Raw genomic sequence first — 17,989 nt, forward strand, 5'->3', positions numbered from 1 at the left:
TCTGACACAAATGTGCAATTACGGTTCAGAGTGACGTGACCCCCTCTGCCACCCCTCCCACCCACCCCTCCCTCCCCCCCGGGCCCCTGTCCGGAGGAGGGGGTCCCGGGGAGGGGGCCGGGGCCGACCCCCTCCGGAGGAGAGGGTCCAGGGTGGGAGGGACTAAGGGGGCGGACCCCCCAGCCCCTCCCACCCCGGACCCCCTCCTCCGGAGGGGGCCCGCCCCAACCCCCTCCCCAGGACCCCCTCCTCCGGAGGGGGCCCTCCCACCCCCCTCCCCGCCCCCTCCCGCCCCCCAACCCCCCCCCAGGGCCCCCTCCCAACGAGGGGGCCCATCCTGAACCCCCCAAGCCCAGGACCCCCTCCTAACGAGGGGGCCCGTGCGGGACCCCCCACCCCTCGCTAACCCACCCAGCCCAGGACCTCTCCTGAGGAGGGCCCGCCCTGACCCCGGTGTGATGCAGGGACGGCCCAAGGCGGGCGGTGTGGGGCGGTGTTGGCATCTGCAAGGGGGGACCCGCAGAGCGGGCCCCGACCCTTTTGGAACCAAGGGGCGCCGGCTCCGGCCCTCGGGGCTTTATTGTGCGGCGCCCCGAACCCCGCGGCTGCGGGACAACAGAGAGGGGGAAAGGGGACAGAGGGACAAGAGAGAGGCCAAAGGGCAGCAAGAGCGGAGGTCAGGAGGGGACACTGGGGGAATGGGGAAACAGAGAGGGGCAGAGGGCAGAAAGAGGAGAGGTCAGGGGAGGACACAGGGACACAGAGGGAATGGGGGAATAGAGAGGCCGAAGGGCAGCAAGAGGAGAGGTCAGGAGGGGCAGAGAAGGTGGAAGGAGAATGAGAAAAATGAACAGAAGCGGGGTCAGGGTTTGTAGGGGAGCGGGGGAGGGAGGTGCAGGTAGGAAAGGCAGGGGGGGAATGGGGGGCGGTCGGGCTGGGTGCCCGGGGGAAGGAGAGGGGAGGAAGGAGGGCTGGGAAGGGTCGGGACGGGTACGCAGGACGGGACAGAGGAGGGAAGCGGGGGTTCAGGAGGGGAGAGGGAGCGAGGTAAGAAGGAGAAAGAAGGAGAGACGGAGCGGAGGGTCGAGGTGTGCAGGCAGGGGAGGGACAGGGGAAGACCAGGTGCGGAGGAGAAAGAGGAGAGCAATGGGGGAGAGAAGTGGGGGCTCTGCAGGAGGCAGGGAGGAGAGAGAGCTAAGGCGGAGAAAGGAAGGGAGGAAAAAGGAGAAGAGAGAAGCAGGGCTGGGAAGCCGAAGCTCCCGCCCCTCACCTGGGCCCCGCCGGGGAGCCCCGACCGGCCGCTGCCGACACCACCGCTCGCCGGGGAGCAAATGGCGGCCGCAGCGCTTTCCGGGGTTTAAATCACCTCGGGCCCGCCCCGCGCAGCCGCCCTGGAGCCCCGCGCACCTGCCCAGCCCCGCCCCGCGCACCTGCGCTGGCCCCGCCCCGCGCACCTGCGCTGGCCCCGCCCGCCCCTGAGGCGGGGCCGCTCCCGGCCCGGGGCCGCCGCTCGGGGGCGCTCTCGCCGGTGCCGCTTCTCCCCGCGGGTGATGGGACTGCCGTGCCCCGTCCCGGCCTCTCCTGAGCCCGCAGAGCCCCATCCCGGTGTCACTCTCCGTGTCCCGGTGTCACCCTCCGTATCCCGGCGCCGCGGGCGGGGAGCGGGAACCGCCGGCCCCGCGGTCCCGTCCCGCTCTGTCGGGCCCGGGGTCGCCGAACGGGCGCGGCGGCTCCGCGCAGGCACCGCAGAAAGGCTGGAAAGGCCCGGCCGGGGCCGCCCCCGCACCGTGTGCCCGGGCCCGCCGTGCCCGCAGCGGGGTCCCCGAGCACCGTCCGGGACCCGCCCAGGCCCGGGAACGGACACCGCGGCTCCCGCACCGCCTCCTGTCCCGGCACCTCCCCGCCCTCCCGGGAACGGCCCTGGGGCCTCCGGCACCCGAGACCGCGGCGGGGGCTGGGCCCGAACCCCCAGAGGGCGGCCCCACGGGCCCCGCGACGCCGCGCTCCCGGCTCGGCACCCACCGCCCATCGGCACCGGGGAGAGGCCCCACGAGTGTCCCGGCTCTGGGAAGAGCCTCGGCCGGAGCTCGGGCTCCGCTGCGGAGCCCCACGAGGGAGCGCCTGAGCGCTGCTCTCAGCCCCGAAGCCGCCCCCGTGAGGCCGGGACCGAGCCCGGACGGCGCCGGGCCGGGGCTCCGTGCTCCGAGCACTCGCACGCAGGATTTGGGCTCTGTCCCTGGGCCCCGAAATGCAGGACTCGGCCTCTGTGCTCAAGGCCTGGGCGAGCCTCGTTCTGCGCTCCCAAAACACCGGGCTCAAGTCCCCGTGTCACAGCCCTGAGCCCGGCCAGATGGGACTGGGTCCGAGCGCCAACAGCGGAGCGCCTTGTCCCTGAGCCCTCCTCACCTTCACCCCCACCAAAAAAAAAAAAAAAAAAAACCAACAAAAAAACCAAACAAACCCCACAGGACTTAAGACTCCGATTCTGAGGCCAGAAAAATGCCCAATTTATTTAGTCTCAGTTCACAGGGTCGTGGAATTGGCTGTGGACATCCCCACGGATGGTGACGGGGAATGGACCTCTCACACATTTGATTCTGTTGTGAGAACTGCTTCAGACTAGCAAAAAACCACACGTGGGACAGATAGGAAGGTAGGAAGCCTCCCCCGAAAGGATGCCATAAGCTGCAGCCTATCTGCAATACTCTGTTATCCCAGCAATGAGATATCCCATTATCCCCACCCCGGGTTTGCTGTGCCGCCTCCAGCTCACCGAGCGATGCCGCTCGTGGCTCCCGGCGCTCCCGCGGCGCAGGAACACCCACGGATCCGCTCGGCCCGAGGGAACCGAAGGGGTGCCAGGTGCCCGGTCCGGAGCGGGCAGCAGCCCGTGACGATCCGGGTGCTCCTTCCCGGGCCCTGAGCTCAGGCTGAGGGAGCTCCCACCGGCCGCTGCCGGGAAGGAACACCCCCAAGGATGGCCGCGCTCCCGTGCCACGGCAGCTGCCCTGCCTCTCTCAGGAACAGCGTGTGCTTTGGGAGAGGAACCGGAGCCCCAGCGGTCGGGGCTCGGCATCAGCCGGCACTGAGCCCCTTGCACCGAGCAGGGGCAGAGGGACGTGCCCGAACCCGGGACTCGCATCCTGCACGGGGACTCGGGGACGCGGGGTCCCTGCTCGGGCTCCGCCAGGAGGAGGAAGAGGATGGGAGTGCCCGGGTGGAGCCCGGCACTGGCAGCCGACAGGTCCTGAGGGGAGAACTTGCTCTGTGTTCCTTGAGCGGGATTAAGGAATAGGATGGCCAGAAGCTTTATTATTCACTTTACAGAGTATCACACTCCGACCGATACCAATGTGCATTTTGCTAAACAGCCACAATGTCTGCAGGCTTCAAAACAAAGATAAACAATGCTGTTCCTTTCCTTCTTTATGCAATTACACGTAGGTTAGATTAATACACCTGATGCCATTTTCTTTTTAAAACTCTGGCCAATACCATGCCACTGACTAGGTTTCAAAAGCAGAAAGATGACAGCCATAAATGAAACCCGATGCCAGATCTCTGCATATTTAGCTTTCCATTACAGTAATCCCTGGATGGATCCATATGCTCCTCTGCTCCTATTATCTGAGATTTTGTCTCACTCTAATCTCATTAGAATGCCCTAAATCCAACCTGTTCTGCTTCTCAGACCAATGCCTGCTGCCATCTCTGCTCGTGACATGTGCATGGCACACGTTGTCACCACACAGATAATGGCAAAACAAATTCCATCTCCTTCGTTCTGCAAGAAACAGTTCAGCTTTTGGGGAGCTGGAGTGCTCTCAACATCATCTACACGTGGAGCTGCTTTTTTTCCAAGTCTTCCCCTGTAGGAAATAGATATTGCTGTACAATGTCACCAAAGCAGGAATTGGTGCTGAAGCTCTCTTAGCACACAAGGGAAGAGCCATTCATGGGGCTAAAAATGTCTCATTCCCACTTTTCACTGCTCTTGGATCAACCTATGTACTAATTTAGATCTTTCTGTTAAGTCTCGATCTTTTGTAGTGGAAAAGACATGAAAGCAAACCACAGGTGAGCAAAACCCCACCTGTTGGTATGATCCTTCCAACTGCTTATATTTATGTGGTTCCAGCTGTATTGATTCCATTAATAAAAGGCAAATTAAAGAGTCTTTTTATCTCCAGGGTTTATGTTGTCTTTTGCTTGCTTGGGCTTTTGCTTTCTGCCCTTTGCCAGTCGTGGCACGTTCACCTTTCAGGATTCCCATCCTCTGCCCTGCCCGGGCTGCCTCCGGCTCGGCTCCCTGGGCAGCTGCTGCTTTCACCTGAGCTGTTTTCCTTTAGCTCGTGTCCCTTTCCATCGGCCACGCCTCCCAACTGCTCCAGCCCGGGAATTCCCGCCTGTGAACAAGCAGGGATTCCCTACCCGGGCCCAGGGAATCCTCCACCCCTGCACACATTGCCAAGGGTCAGGGGGCTGCTCCAAACCTTTGGTGTCCCGGAGCTCCCGGATCACTCCCAGGGCAGAGCTGGGAGCCTGTCCTAAGGACCGGGACTGACGCACGCGGTGACTGCAAAGTCACCTGTGGATGCTGGATCCGGTTGCCAGGAGCAGGTGCAGCCAAGGCAGCCCAGTTCCTGCCCACTGAGAGATCTCCAACACTTCGGCCTGGTAAGGCTGGCACACAAATCCCGGCCCGGGGCACGGCAGTAACTGCAGCGCGTTCAGGAGAATGCAAATGCAACGATCTGGCTCTCGGTACTGAGGCTGTGATCGAGATTCCTTCTCAGTCATTTCAGTGATTTCAGCCCCTTGCTTAGTTCTTTCTGCAGCTGGGACTCCAGCAGGAGGAGAAAGGAGGCAGTTTACTGGAGTCCCTTTCCTGCTGAACACTGAGGCTCGTTCAGTCCTGAGAGAAAGCACAGCCAGGGAGAGCTGCCCTGCTCTGCTGGGACTGCACCCTGCACTCACGAGGGAGAGGTGTCTCTGTGAAAATCGGTCTCAGTATTTCTGTGTCTCATAGTTCCCACTGAAATGATTTTGGCCAGAACTGAGACTGCTGAGCATCACTGAGCAGCAAAGGAGACATTCAGCAATCCCCATGACCTGGCAGAAATTATTGCTGGTGATGGCCTGAGCCCTGGGCTGAGAGTTACAGTGGTACCAGCAGTAACAGCCACCCCGATATTCCCCAGAAATACGGGAAATTGCCTCTTCCCTTTGTTGGGAGAATGTCTGTTGTGCATCTCCCAGTTTCACCCTCAGCATTCACTTGGCTTCTACAGACATTAATTCCTTATACCTTCCTCACAAGGCATCTCCACCAGTTCCACTGTCTGCCTGCTGGGCAATGCTCTCTCCTTATTTCAAAGGTGAGAGCGAGGAGCTTTGCAGTTGCCCCTCACTGCGCTCCTCTCACATCATCTCCCACTCCTTTCACTTCCTTAGCAGTAAGGAGAAACATTAAAGGGGGGAAAAATGTGTCATGATCTATGCAAGGCCTGAAAGTGGCCTGAAGAGACAGATTTTGGAATAACTCTGCTCTGGCTGTATAAAACCAAAGTCAATTAGGATTTCCTCCAAAAAAGAAATTCAGTGAGGAGATACTGACGTTATTTAAATAGACTGATTAGGGCCTGCTCTTTGTGTTCCTCAAGGTTTTGGCTTTTGGCACTTCTGTAAGCAACACGAAACAGACTGTGGGCAACTGTGACAGACTGCACAGAGGAGGACCCGGAGGAGGAATTCATTCCCCCATCCAGATCAAGTGAATTGACTTGGACAAGGACAGGAATTCCCTCTGGAGTGTCAGTGCTGCCCAGGTACTGGCAGGGTGACTCACAGTGCCACCCCTGGCACCTCTGGTGCTCAGTGGGCCCGGCTGAGGGGCTGCTGGGCCTCACTGAGCTCGCTCCTTTGAAGGGAAACTTTGTGGCATTGCTGAGAAGATGCCCTTTCCTTTTTTCCTTGTGTCTCCCTCCCAGAGAAGCCCCTGCTGCTCCCACAGGGCCCAGCCTGCTGCTGTGAGCCAGCAGAGCAGAGGCCTCACTCCCCTGCAGTTCCCGTTCCCCTGCTGGGATGTCCCATCCCAGGGGCTGGGCGGGGGGAGTGGCACAGGGGGAATGACCTGCTCGGGTGTCCCTGACACTGCTGGAATTCATTGTCACAGGACTGTGTGGGTGTCACCTCACCATCAGAGGGACTCCATGGACCCCATCCAGCACTTTAAGAGCCTCTGCCTGAGGGCTTTTGGCAACGGGGACACGGCTCTGACTGAACTCCTTCTGAACTCCAGTACAGGAAGGAATTCCAGTGGATGGCTCCTTTGCTGTAGCACTGTCTATCAAGGGGCCCAGGTAGGTTTTTCTGTGTCTCAGTTTTAGGTTGAACCTTTATAGAGCTAAATTCCTTTTTTGTACAGGATGATGTGTCACATCACTCCTGAGCTGGGCTCAACTTTGAACAGCCTCAAGTGCACGGCGCTGCCGAGACCCAAGGCAATAATTCCTTTGGAGGCAGCCCAAAGCCCATTCAGTATTTCACCACTGGACCCAGTGACCATAAGGGGTTTTTTCCAATCTAAATGATTCTATGATTCCATATTCCCAAACTCTGAGAAGCCCAAACATCCATATTAATTTTACTATGCCTAATTTGTCTCTTTCTCAGCTCTAGAAACATAGAACAACATAAAGTACCTTTTTTTGGAGCTCCTTTGCCAGTGAGGTCCTGCAAATCCTGTTCTGTCTGGAGGGCACCTATGCAGATTTAGTGATGCAGTCAGGTTCATTGACAGAGTAATCCTAAGTGACTGGGAAAACTTGGCATCTGCCTTGATCCCCCAGTGTTTCTCAGCCATGACATTGATCAGCTCTGGTCTGCTTCAGCAAAGCTCAGGCTGAGCTTTTGACAGTCTCACAAGTGCCTGTGGTCCATGTCCCCAATCCCTTTCCAAGAGCACCCTCCCAGGCTCAGCTGATAAAGAGCAGATTAACCCATCACAGATATTCTCATTTGTCAGATGGGGCTGGCAAGGAGCAGCTTTGCCCTTTAAGGCAGGAATGTGTCAGGTGCTGTCAAAATGAATCAGAAACTCAAACCAGCTGTGATACAGCCCTTGCAAGACTGGAGAGAGATCACTCCTCATGCCCCCCAGCAGACCCCTTCTCTAGGAGCAGCAGTGGCAAACACCACTAAATCGCTGCTTTACTCAAATAGATCTTGGTGGATTTTACTGTGCTTGCAAGGAGAGGTGACACTAAAACAATGAGTGGTGCAGACAAAGCTCTGTCCCCTGGCAAAGGGACCTGACCTTCTGCAGCTCTGTCACCTCAGCCCTGGAAGATTCCAGCCTTGGCACTGAGGATTGCTGTGTGCCCTGGGGAGTTTGTAAGGTGAGTTACAGGAACTGACAGGGAAAAGCTCTGCTCAGGTATCACTGAGTTCCACACGTCCTCAGGTTTCTGTGGACAGAATCTGTTTCTCCTGGAACTGAAAGGACCCCTTTTACAGCACCCCCACCTCACTGGGCCCAGCTGTGCCCTGCTGAACAGAAATCCTGCCCAGAGTTCTGAATATTCCTGCAGGCCCAAGCCACAGCACGTGGCCATTGCATCTCCAGCCTTCAACAGCCCCTGGGGAGCAGGGGGTGATTCCTGTTCCTGCCTGGGAAATGTTCTCTCCTGGAAGGGGAAGGCAGCATTTCCTTGCCCATCACGGACCATGGCAGCCCCGCCCCTCTGCCTGCCAGCACTGACACCGGCGCTGCTGTGGCTCGGAGGGAGCAGAGGAGAGGATGGAAGGTGCTGCTCCAGTGGGGTGCCCACAGCTCCTGAACTGCCTCTGGCCCTTCTCAGCAGAGGTTATGGGATCTGGGGGATCTTTCAGTAGGGTCAACTCCTTTACCTTCTCTTCTACCTACTCTAAAAGAGAAGAGTTACCAAGGGGCTGTGAAGTGTTAGGGCAGAGGTGATGAGCTGCCTGGATGGGACCTCTGCAGGCTGCCTGACACCAGAGGTCTCGAGGCACTCTTCAGTGCTCTGTGCCCAGCCAAGGTTCCCAATCCCCAGCTGGAGGCACATGGAAATCCACTGCTGCCACACCTGAGGCTGTCAGGGGTTTTGGCTGTTACCCTCAGTCATATTTACCCTATTTATGGTAGCCCAGTCTTAGGAAGGACAAGTTCTGTCACCAGTCCTGGTTCCAGGCTGTGCTTTGCAGTGTGCAGAAATTAATGCTGTGTTTTCAAGGCAAAAGATCTATGTTTCCCAATTTGATTTGTAAAAATCTGTTAATTTTAATTTATTAATCCTAATTTTAATACAAGGTAAAACTAAAAAAGGCAATACAAAGTAGATTAAGATGGAAAGATTAAACAGCCTGTGAGTGAATCAGGAGCTTGGCCTGGCAAGACAGGTGCTGAGGGTGCCAGCTTCAAGTAAAAAGTCCCAGACAGTGCCCAAGAGATGCTGTGTGTGCAGGGGGTCTCTTACTCACATGGCTGGAGTTGTGCTCTCCTGGTCAGGACCAGAGTCTCCATCGCTGCTCCAAGGCTGGTAGGTGAAACCAGAGAGGAATTATTTGTGGCTCCAACACTGAGGCAACAAAAGCATAATGGAGAAGTGTTGTTCCTTGTCCTTGAGGCAACTGTAAACACAGCTATGAACACAACAAAGCAGGCATTTGTAGGAGGATGCTTGAAGCTGTGTAAAAGATAATGCAACAGTTAATTTTCTGTTTAGCTGCGCTTTTCCTCACCATCAGTTGCTACTAAGTAAGCCCCTAATATTTTTCAGGGGCATAACTTGCAACAAGACAGCAATAACCATTACAATATTGTTTTCAATAAGATGCCATTTTCCTTTCTGGCAGGCAGTGATGGGCTTTTAATGGGTAACATTTGTTTCATAAAACTCCCAGATGCTGCCTTGACAATTGCAAGGGAAGAAAAGAGAAGAAAACAAACCCAAAGCAAGGGCAGAAAACACCAAGAGCAAATGAAATTTTCAGTTTCCACTGCAATGATCTATATTGTGGCCCAGGCTGATGCAGAATTTTGCTGGATCTGACATCTCTGGTGGACCTGTGCTGCAGAGCTCCACTGAGATCCTGGCCCTCCAGCCATTCTGAGCCACAATGGGAAATATTGGAAGGGAGTCACCATGCAAGTGGAACCAGTCAAGTAAAACCAAAAATCATAGGGGATAAGCTTTCCAAACTATAAAAAATTCCAAATATAGAAAAAAATACAGATGATGAATGAATGGCACCAACCTCATTCCAGGAGATGAAGTGCACTGTGAAGTAGCAGCAGTTTAACCTGAGGAATGGGAAAGCCAACATCTGTGAAGAGCCAGGACAGAAGCCATGGCCATTGCTTTTCCATGTCTATTTTTTGAGCCCTCCAGCATATCTGGTGAGTGGCAAGAGGCACATTTTTTTTCCCTGAACAGACCCAAACCACGAGACTTTGAAGAGTCTGTCAGCACTGCCTCATGACTGGTGCCAGGGAACTAAAGACAGGCAACTGAATGCCTTGGTCTGAGTGGCTGGACAAAATCCAGGGGCTCCACATTTTCTGTGCTACAAAGGAAAACTGGAATTGCTACCACATCTGTTTGAAGCAGTCCTGCTTACCTGCAGAGGTTCTGTTCCCCAGGTCCATGGGGAGGCAAGCCACAGGAGATGGATTTGTTTGCACACCCTAGGTCAGGTTCAGCCAGCCCTGCTCCCCCTCAGCTTCCCACACTTAGTCCAACCAGACTGGAGAGAGAGGGAGCATTTCCACACTCGCTGCTTCTCTGCTCCTGTTTCTTCTTTTATGCAGAAACAGGAATTTCCAGAGAAGAGCTAAAAGGGTCATGACTAGCACGTGTCCACACCTTTGTTTTGGATGGTAAAATCTCTCACACCTTGTGAGGTGTCTGAGTGTTACACAAAGCAGGTTTGTGAATTTTCCCTCATCTAATCCCACTGTCTTTACTCTGAATGACTGTCTATGCAATCCAGTATTTACTCACCACAGCAGGTCCAAGAAATACTGCACCAAGAAATACTATTTCCTAAATTTGGGTACTCTGCTAAAATTCACAAATTCAATTTGTTTAATAATGTGATAACAGCACATCATAACTTTAAATTAAAAACCTGTATCCTCTCATTACGTCTGCAGGTCTTTCATATGGATGTCACCCAGAAACAAGGCAGTGCAAGCTGATCTCCATGGAGAGAGAGACACTGCACCCTGACCTTGGTGCACAGAGATTTTTTTTCACTTGTCACACAAACATTTTACTGGCACAAAAAGTAACTGGAGTGGAAAGGGAGTAGTTGCCAACTGACAGAGCAGCCATACTTCCTTGAATCAGCCCATAACTTGGGATTAAAAAATTGTAAAAGTGAAAGTAGACTTTTTCTTAAAGCAGAAATGCCCAGTAAAGCCCATGTTCTACTTCATGTAAGTCTGAAGAATTTTTAAGCCCTCACATGCTGAGGATGGGACAGGGGAGCATCAGCCAGAGTCACTGCTGTCCTCTGAGGCCTTGCTGCTGTATCAGCCTGTAAGATTCCCAATAGTTTAATTGCAGGCAGGATTTAAAGCTCTGCAGATCACAGCTACCTGAGCACCACAGCAGATTTTACAGGACAAGAACAGGTTCTGTGTATGGACAATGGACATTCCCACACAGACACAGTCCCTGTACTGCCATGGCCAGGCCACGCTGCCTCCTCAGACTCTGATTTCGTGGAGCTTTGCCTGATGCTGTTTTCATTCTCCACACTGAGGAGCTCCATCACTCACTCACCCTGGGAGATCATTCCACAGTTTAGTAGACATTACTCTGGCAGTTTCACCCCTGATATTCATCCAAAATTCTACTTTTCCTAATTTAATTCCATTCTCTACTAATCTTTTTTTCCTCCATGGGCATTAAGGAGTTCCTTTCTTATTCCAGATAAAGTCAAGCTATTAGCAACTAGAAATCAGTCTTACTCCTTAGCTGGGGAGATGTAACCTTGAGCAAGTACAGGTAGGTAATTATGGACTGCACTTAGGGGTCTGCTAAAGCTTTCTGCCTGATTTCCCATCCCTGCAGGGATGATAATTGGTGTTCCACATGGAAGTATCCCAGCCCCTCTGGCAGCGAGCAGGGCAGCACTGAGAGGCTCCAAGAGCAGCTGTGTGCAGCCCTCCAGGCTGGGAGAGGAGAGGGAAGTGTGTCCCAGCTCTGCAGAACACCAGAGACCAAACAGAGCTGGGAAATTCACTGCCCAAGGGACCAGGGTCAGATGAGCTTCTCTGCAGGCCGTGGTGCCCCGCTGCAGAAACAGGGCAACGTGACTCTGGGAAGGGAAATTCCTCAGGAGAGGAAGGAATGGGTTCTGTTCTGATTGCACACTGGCTTAAATCAGGAGCTGCTGATCCCATCTGTGGAATGGGATGGGTTTGAGTGCCAGCTGAAGTGAAAGGCAGCTCAGGCTGAGGCCACGTGTGTCCCAGGTTTTCTTTTACTTTCTACATTATTTTTCCTTAATATAAATATCAACCACAACAGGTACTAACAGAAGACTCTGGGAGCCTTTCCCAGCTGCTTTGGGCTTCGTTCCCCAAAGCTTGCCTCTCATAATTCAGTTTCACCTTCAGGCACTTTAAAGTTAATAGACTCATTTGAGCAAAGGGCTTATTGGAAATCCACGTTGGAAAATAGTGAGTGTAAGTGTGCTGGTGCCAAGCTATAAACACATTTATACAGTGCAGTAAATCAGTGCTGCTGCCTCTCTTTGGAAGGGCCAGGCCAATTAAGCTGAATGTACAGGATATGAGGATGGAACCTGTTCAGCTGCAGGCAGGTAGCAAAGGCTGCAGCCACACCACCCTGCTGGGCCTCATTTTGACATTGCCCTGCCTGGCCAAATTTGATACCATTTGCTTTTGGCTTGTCATTCACTGACTGCTGAGAAAGAGCAGGGGTTTGGAAAGGCACTGGCAGCATTGTGTGGGTGCTGCACGAGGACAGGCAAATGGAAGAGGCAGGAAAGGTGATGCCTGTGGACATCTACTGGTACAAGGTCCACAAATGAGCTTGGGCTCTGAAATGCAGGAGTGCTGCTGGACTCACTCTCAGAATTTCTACATAGGTAGATGTTGCATGATTTGACCAATGACTTCTTACAAACAAGAAAATGTTCTTTGTTATCAGAGCATTTCATCCAACTACCTTAATTACTCCCCTGCCTTTTAAGTGTTATCTAAAATATAAAACGAGGTACAAAAATTGGATGGGATGTTACAGAGAACTGGTTGGCTTTTAGTGTGTTAAGTCTCTGGATATTATTTATATTTTCTGCTTGTGTAAAACCTGTCACTGACTATTTAATGTAAAGTTACCATTGCCTGAATAGGTGCTCAGATCATAGAAGCTGTAGCTGGAAGCGGACAGCTGGCAGAGCTGTCTTGTAAAAACTCTAAAATGCATTAGAATGCACACAAAAAAGTAATTTTTTAAATGAGAGGGAAGAAGAAAAAGAGCCCTTTGTCCCATTTAAAAGGGGAGAATTCAGACTTTAGGAGAGAATTAAAAAGGGGGATTTCAAACATTCTTTTAAAGGTTTTGTTTTCCTTTTGAGATTCAAAAAAGTCAAGCACTCTTGCTGCTGCCCCAGTCCCTCATGCAAGATGGTCTCGTGCTACTCTGCCAATACCTAAAGCAGGAGGAGGAGATTTCCAAATAAAGTGCCAAAAGCAACTACCAGGTCACCAGCAGTGCCTGCCCAGGTCCTAACCCATGGCACTAATTATCCATCTGCCTTGTCAGCTGCCTGAACAGATTCTCCATCCTGTGGCTGGGCACAGGAACAGGCTGCCTTCCCTCTTCTCACACATCTTACCAGGGTAGGTTTGTTTGGAATGATTTCTAAACTTTGTTCTTGCTATTCTGTTTGCACCTTCACTCCTCTCATTACTTGTTTCACTGCTCATTTACTCACTGGAACAAAAATTGTTTGAGACAAGCAGTAAAGAAGAGAATGTCTGTGAACAGAAACCAAACTCCTTCCCCTCAGGAAGTTGGCAACTCACTGCACCATGATAAAACAGAGGTACTCACCTCTAAATCCTGGCATTTGAAAGCAAGGAGAGGATCACATAAGCACAAAGCCCACAATACAAAACCCCAAATCCACAAATATCTCCTGCAAGCAGGGCAATGCACTCACCATGGTGGGGAGCAGCATTCATGAGCAGCTTGGCACTTGGCAGTCCTTTGCACAGGAAATGCTGTCACCTGAGCAAATAAAGGAGATATCCTGGCATGGGCCATGGAAGCCTTTCTTTCTGACTTGTATCAGCATCATCTGGGGGAAAGGGAACCACAAAGAGGTGGGAAGAGCAGTGGCCTTTGACTGCAACTTCCCTCTCACAGCCCCCTGGTCACAGGCTGCTGCTGCCTACCTTAATCTTTTCATTCTTCACCAAGGTAAGGGGATGTTTTCCACCTTCCCAGCTTCTTCACAGCATGAATTATTGAGCTGACTCTACCCTAAAGTACATCCCAGCTCCCATCCTCTCTGCACCAAAGGCATCATTACCTGCAAAGCAAACAATAGCACAGAGTGAAGGGTAAAAATCTCTGCTGAGATGTAGAAAGTGACTGCTCCTGGCTGCTCCTGGCTGCCTAAGGGGCTGTTCCCCTCAGCATGGCACTGGCTGTGCAATGCATTTCCTTTCACACACAGTACTCTTGGTTTCTTAATATCTCGGCTGGCTCTTCCAGTACATTAGTCCCATTTGCTTCTACAGCCACATCCCTAACCAGCCTAATTTGTCCTCTTTATCATCTTGAAGAAAGTTTGAAAGGCAGCTCAGAAATTTTTCTGTCTGAGTTTTCCAAGTGTGTTTCATTATTCCAGTGTCTGTCATACAGAGCTTGGAGCATCCTCATATCTACAAGGTGTGAGAGATTTCATTCAGTGCAGATCCTTTATAAAGTCTAAAGGCTCCACTCAAACACCAGACTGGGGTGGCTCCACATTTGCTTTTTCACACTCACATTAAAGAGACTTTAAACAGTTGACTTATTTGTGGTACATGATGTTGCATGATCTGGAAATGAAATACCAGGATTGTATTTCACCCCCAAGTCCCAAGGGGTTAATAAAGGAGTCTGTTTGCTGATTGTTTTCCTGATATATAAACTTATAAAAGTACATTAGTTCCTCATCAATTTGCAGTTTATCTCCACATTTTCCCTGATGCCCTCCCAACAGCATCCTGGGGAGGAGTGAAAGGGCTACAGGGATTCCAGAACAAATCCTTTGCAGAACAATTTACAATATGTACATTTGTTTACTTCTGCCATAATCGCTACATCTGCTTTCCTGACACTAATTAATTAGGCCTCGTTTAATTAATTGTGTTCTCTGAGGAAGGTGCTGTTGACATTTTGCAGCTGGTACTTGAGGGGGGAGCTGTGCAAGGCAGAGTTCCTGACAGCATCCCTGGTTTGAAGTCCTGCAGCTCCCCACACCCTGCCAGTGCCCGCTGGGCCACGCAGCTGGAAGGAACCCTCTGGATCTGAGCCTCCAGCCCTCCTGGAACTGCCAAAAAAACTTCAAGTGGAGAAGTAACAGCCCAAAATCTGACTTGAGTCTAAATAAACCCCAAACACAGAAACACAGATGTAGATAGCATACCTTGAGTTTCCTCCCAGAGAGGCCTGCTCCTCTGTTTATTTACTTACACAGATTTATCTCAGCTTCCTTGGGTCACACTTGGATGTGATGGGACAGGGCTTGTCCTGGAGCAACTTAATAAAAGCCCCACAGGTCTGCCCTGCACATCATTCCTGTGTGTGACTGCACGTCTTGTTTTGCACAGATGGGCAATCATGCATACAAATGCTCCTATAATTCATCCCAGAGTTGCTGAACTGTTTGTTCAGGCAACTTTCCATCTATTCCTAGCACTCCACATGCAACAGAGGTGTTTTCTCTTGGTCCCAAAATATTATTCTTCATTAATTGAATTTTGGTAAAACAGCTATACCTTTGAGAGCTGGAGATTCTTAATCTCCTAACAGGCTCTTTGAGGTCAGGGGAAGAAGAAAGTCTAACATTTTCCACAGTGCTATGGAACCTACTAACTTCTTGTCAAAATGGCATGTGTTTACCATCCCTCACTGATACTCTGACTGGACTTTGGCAAGGAAACCTTTGCCAACAACCACTTTATGAGCAAAACCTGCACATTTCTCCCCCAGAGCTATTTTTTAAGAACACTTCCTCTAAGGAAAATTCTTCTCACAAAATTTCGTGGCTGACTGAGGTGTCCTGCTCCCAGCCTGGCTGCACCATTTCAGCAGCATCACAGCAGAAATAAACGGGATTGTTTTTGGTGGCACGATGTCACATGCATTGGCCATATCCCTGGCAACAGCCAGCCTGCCCTGTGGCTGTTTGAGAAAAAAGAAATGGAGTGAATCAGAATAAGCCACAGTCCCTGCAAAAAGGGGGAGGAAGAAAAGAAAGGAAGAAAGGATCAGCCACAGAGTGGGGTCTGGGAAGATTAGGTGCTGGTTTGAAAACACTGAGGAAAAGGACTGAAACCCAAAAGATTACTTGTCTACTTTCTAGCTGCAGCAATAATCATTCTCTGCTAATTACCTTCCCTTTTGTGCCATGGGTACCATTAGCAGTGTCCCAGCAGTGCCCAGGGGTGCACAATGCATGTGCTGGGGGATGTGCCATGGCATAGCCACATTTCAGGAAGGAGTTTCAATGCCTGAGTTTATTTTGTTTTGCTTGCAAACATCTGAGCTCTCTGTTTTGAAAAAAAGAAAAAAAACCAAAAAAGCACTGCATGTCATTCTCTTTAGGGCTCCACATAAAAATCCTATCAGTGCTTTATAGACAGCAGCATGGTGGTTTTCCTAGCTTCAAATGCTTTCCTGTTCCTGCTACTCATCCAGATGGAAACATTCTGCAAACAAAAGCAGTACAGTGAAGGCATGTGTGAGTTTGCTCCCAGACACTTCAGATTGCATGTATTTGTCTTACTCTCTGCTGTTGGCCAATCTGTCACTGAAGGCCATAACTACAGGTTTATCAGAAATGCAGAAAAGCCCTCTGTTCCTGTCTCTTTCACTTTGTTTTTCCTGCCAAGCAAGTTGTCAGCAAACAGCAGACAACACTCAACTGCTGTAAGACAGGTGATTACAAAAAGTAAAATATTTGATTTTTCTGAATGTTTTCCATCTTGGTCTGTACCCAGGGTGCTGCTTCCACCTGAAATTGTTGTTCATGGCTGTTATCTGAAGCCCACAGCTCATAACAAAAAGAACAGATTATGTAAAACCAAAATGCCATGGGGCTGTCAAAGCCCAATACCCTGAGTTCAAAGCCGAGGCTGGGCCTGGAGCTTCTGCACTCGAGTTTCACAAGGGCTTTTGCTGGCTTCCAGATCAGAAGGGGCACACAATGTAGGGAGCACTGGCATCCTTAAATTTTTAACTGCTACGGCATCTTAATCTGATGTTTTGTTGGGTGATTTTGCAGTACTCCTCCTCCATGTTACCATAAACAGTCTAAAAATGTGTGAAACTGCTCCCTCTTGCAGGATAAGGTTTGAATTTTAATTTTTAACTCATTACTAACAGAAACTACCTTTTCAGAAAGGCTGCTATTACTGTTAAATTAGGAAGTCAAAAGTCACTTTTACATAGAGGAGTTTGGTTTTTAGTGGAGCTTATTACTAGAATGAAGGCATGGCTTTGATAAATTTGGGAACACACCCAAACTACAAATCAGAAGTTAGCATGCAGTCAGCTCCCTTTGTTTTTTTTGGGTGTTTTTGTTTGTTTGTTTTTTCCCAGAGCTTTGGTAACTTCTACTCTAGTTATACAAATTAAGAGTAGTGTTACCAGCAGGATTACTGCCAGAATTATAAAAAAAAAAATCATCACTTTAGAGTTTTGCATCAGAGAAGCCCTGTCATGAAATGCATCTGAAGAGATCTTTCCCCTTGAGTAAAGCAAGGGAAAAAAAGCTGAGAAATGCTGTTCAAAGCCAACATCACACCCTGGGACAAGATCAAGACTCTGGAAGGTTTCTATGTCTTGGAAGGCTGGGTTCATAGGAAGGGTGGTAAAATCCATTTTAATATAAAGAAGAAATCTCTCAAAAAAGAAGATTGAATGAGTTTAGGTAAGTACATTTGCTTTAGGCTCTCTTCAGGACTTGGATGCCTCTCTCATGAAAGCTCCAGATGCTCCTACCTCCTGCTTGTCTCTGGAAGTTTCAGCTCCAAATTTTGAACATGGTAGTGAACATCAGTGAAAAAAAAAAAAAAAAACAAAACAAAAAAGGAATAAAGGGCTTGACTGGGAACCAGGCAGAAACTCAGGCAAAGCACCTCCCTGGTCACATCCCACTGCTGCCCAACAAAGGCCCTGTCTGGGGTGAGGTGCAGAGGAGGGGCAGCAGAGAGGAAATCCTCTCTTCCTGCCTCAGCACCATGTTCTGCCTCTGCAGACACCCCTGGTACTCCTTGGCAGCTCCTCACACTGAGCTCACCTCCAGTTTGTACTGACTTGCTGTAAACACCAGCCCATGTCCCAAAGCTGGGCAGGAGAGATGTTTTCTTTACTCTCTGTCCCACCAACCCTTGTCTTTATAGTTACCTCCAGTGCACTTAAATTATATTCCTACTATGCTTGCACAAAATATTTATGCAGGAATAGGAGGGAATTAACAAAAAAAACCCCAAACAAACCAACCAACCAACCTCAGGCTATGCAAACTGCTCCTCCTCTCCCTTGCTGGCAGTTTGGAGGAGTCCTGACAGTGTCACACAGGTGGCACCTGAGCAGCTGCTGCACTGCCATTCCCAGGTTTCCACAGATCAGGCTTTGCTTCACCTCCAGCATGGCTAAGTCAGCCTCTGTTGAGCAGAAAATACACAAGATTTTGCTTCTTTGCTTCTTGCAAA

General features: G+C 50.9%; 1 protein-coding gene and 1 long non-coding RNA gene across 2 annotated transcripts; one reads left to right on the forward strand and one right to left on the reverse strand.

The window, feature by feature from the left end:
• The first annotated feature begins 458 nt into the window (after positions 1-458).
• On the forward strand, positions 459-2,340 carry LOC127059522 (translation initiation factor IF-2-like). Its single transcript, XM_050973654.1, has 2 exons — positions 459-676; positions 1,587-2,340. Exons 1-2 carry the CDS (start codon positions 459-461, stop codon positions 2,338-2,340), a joined length of 972 nt encoding a protein of 323 aa, XP_050829611.1.
• Positions 2,341-12,897: 10,557 nt separating this feature from the next.
• On the reverse strand, positions 12,898-17,932 carry LOC127059493 (uncharacterized). The gene is made up of 3 exons (XR_007777407.1): positions 17,786-17,932; positions 13,457-13,593; positions 12,898-13,289 (listed from the first exon to the last, which is right to left on the reverse strand). It is a non-coding gene; the product is annotated as an uncharacterized LOC127059493 (long non-coding RNA).
• Positions 17,933-17,989: the final 57 nt, after the last annotated feature.

This window comes from Serinus canaria, chromosome 4 (assembly GCF_022539315.1).
Source record: "Serinus canaria isolate serCan28SL12 chromosome 4, serCan2020, whole genome shotgun sequence".
Taxonomy (NCBI): Eukaryota; Metazoa; Chordata; class Aves; order Passeriformes; family Fringillidae; genus Serinus; species Serinus canaria.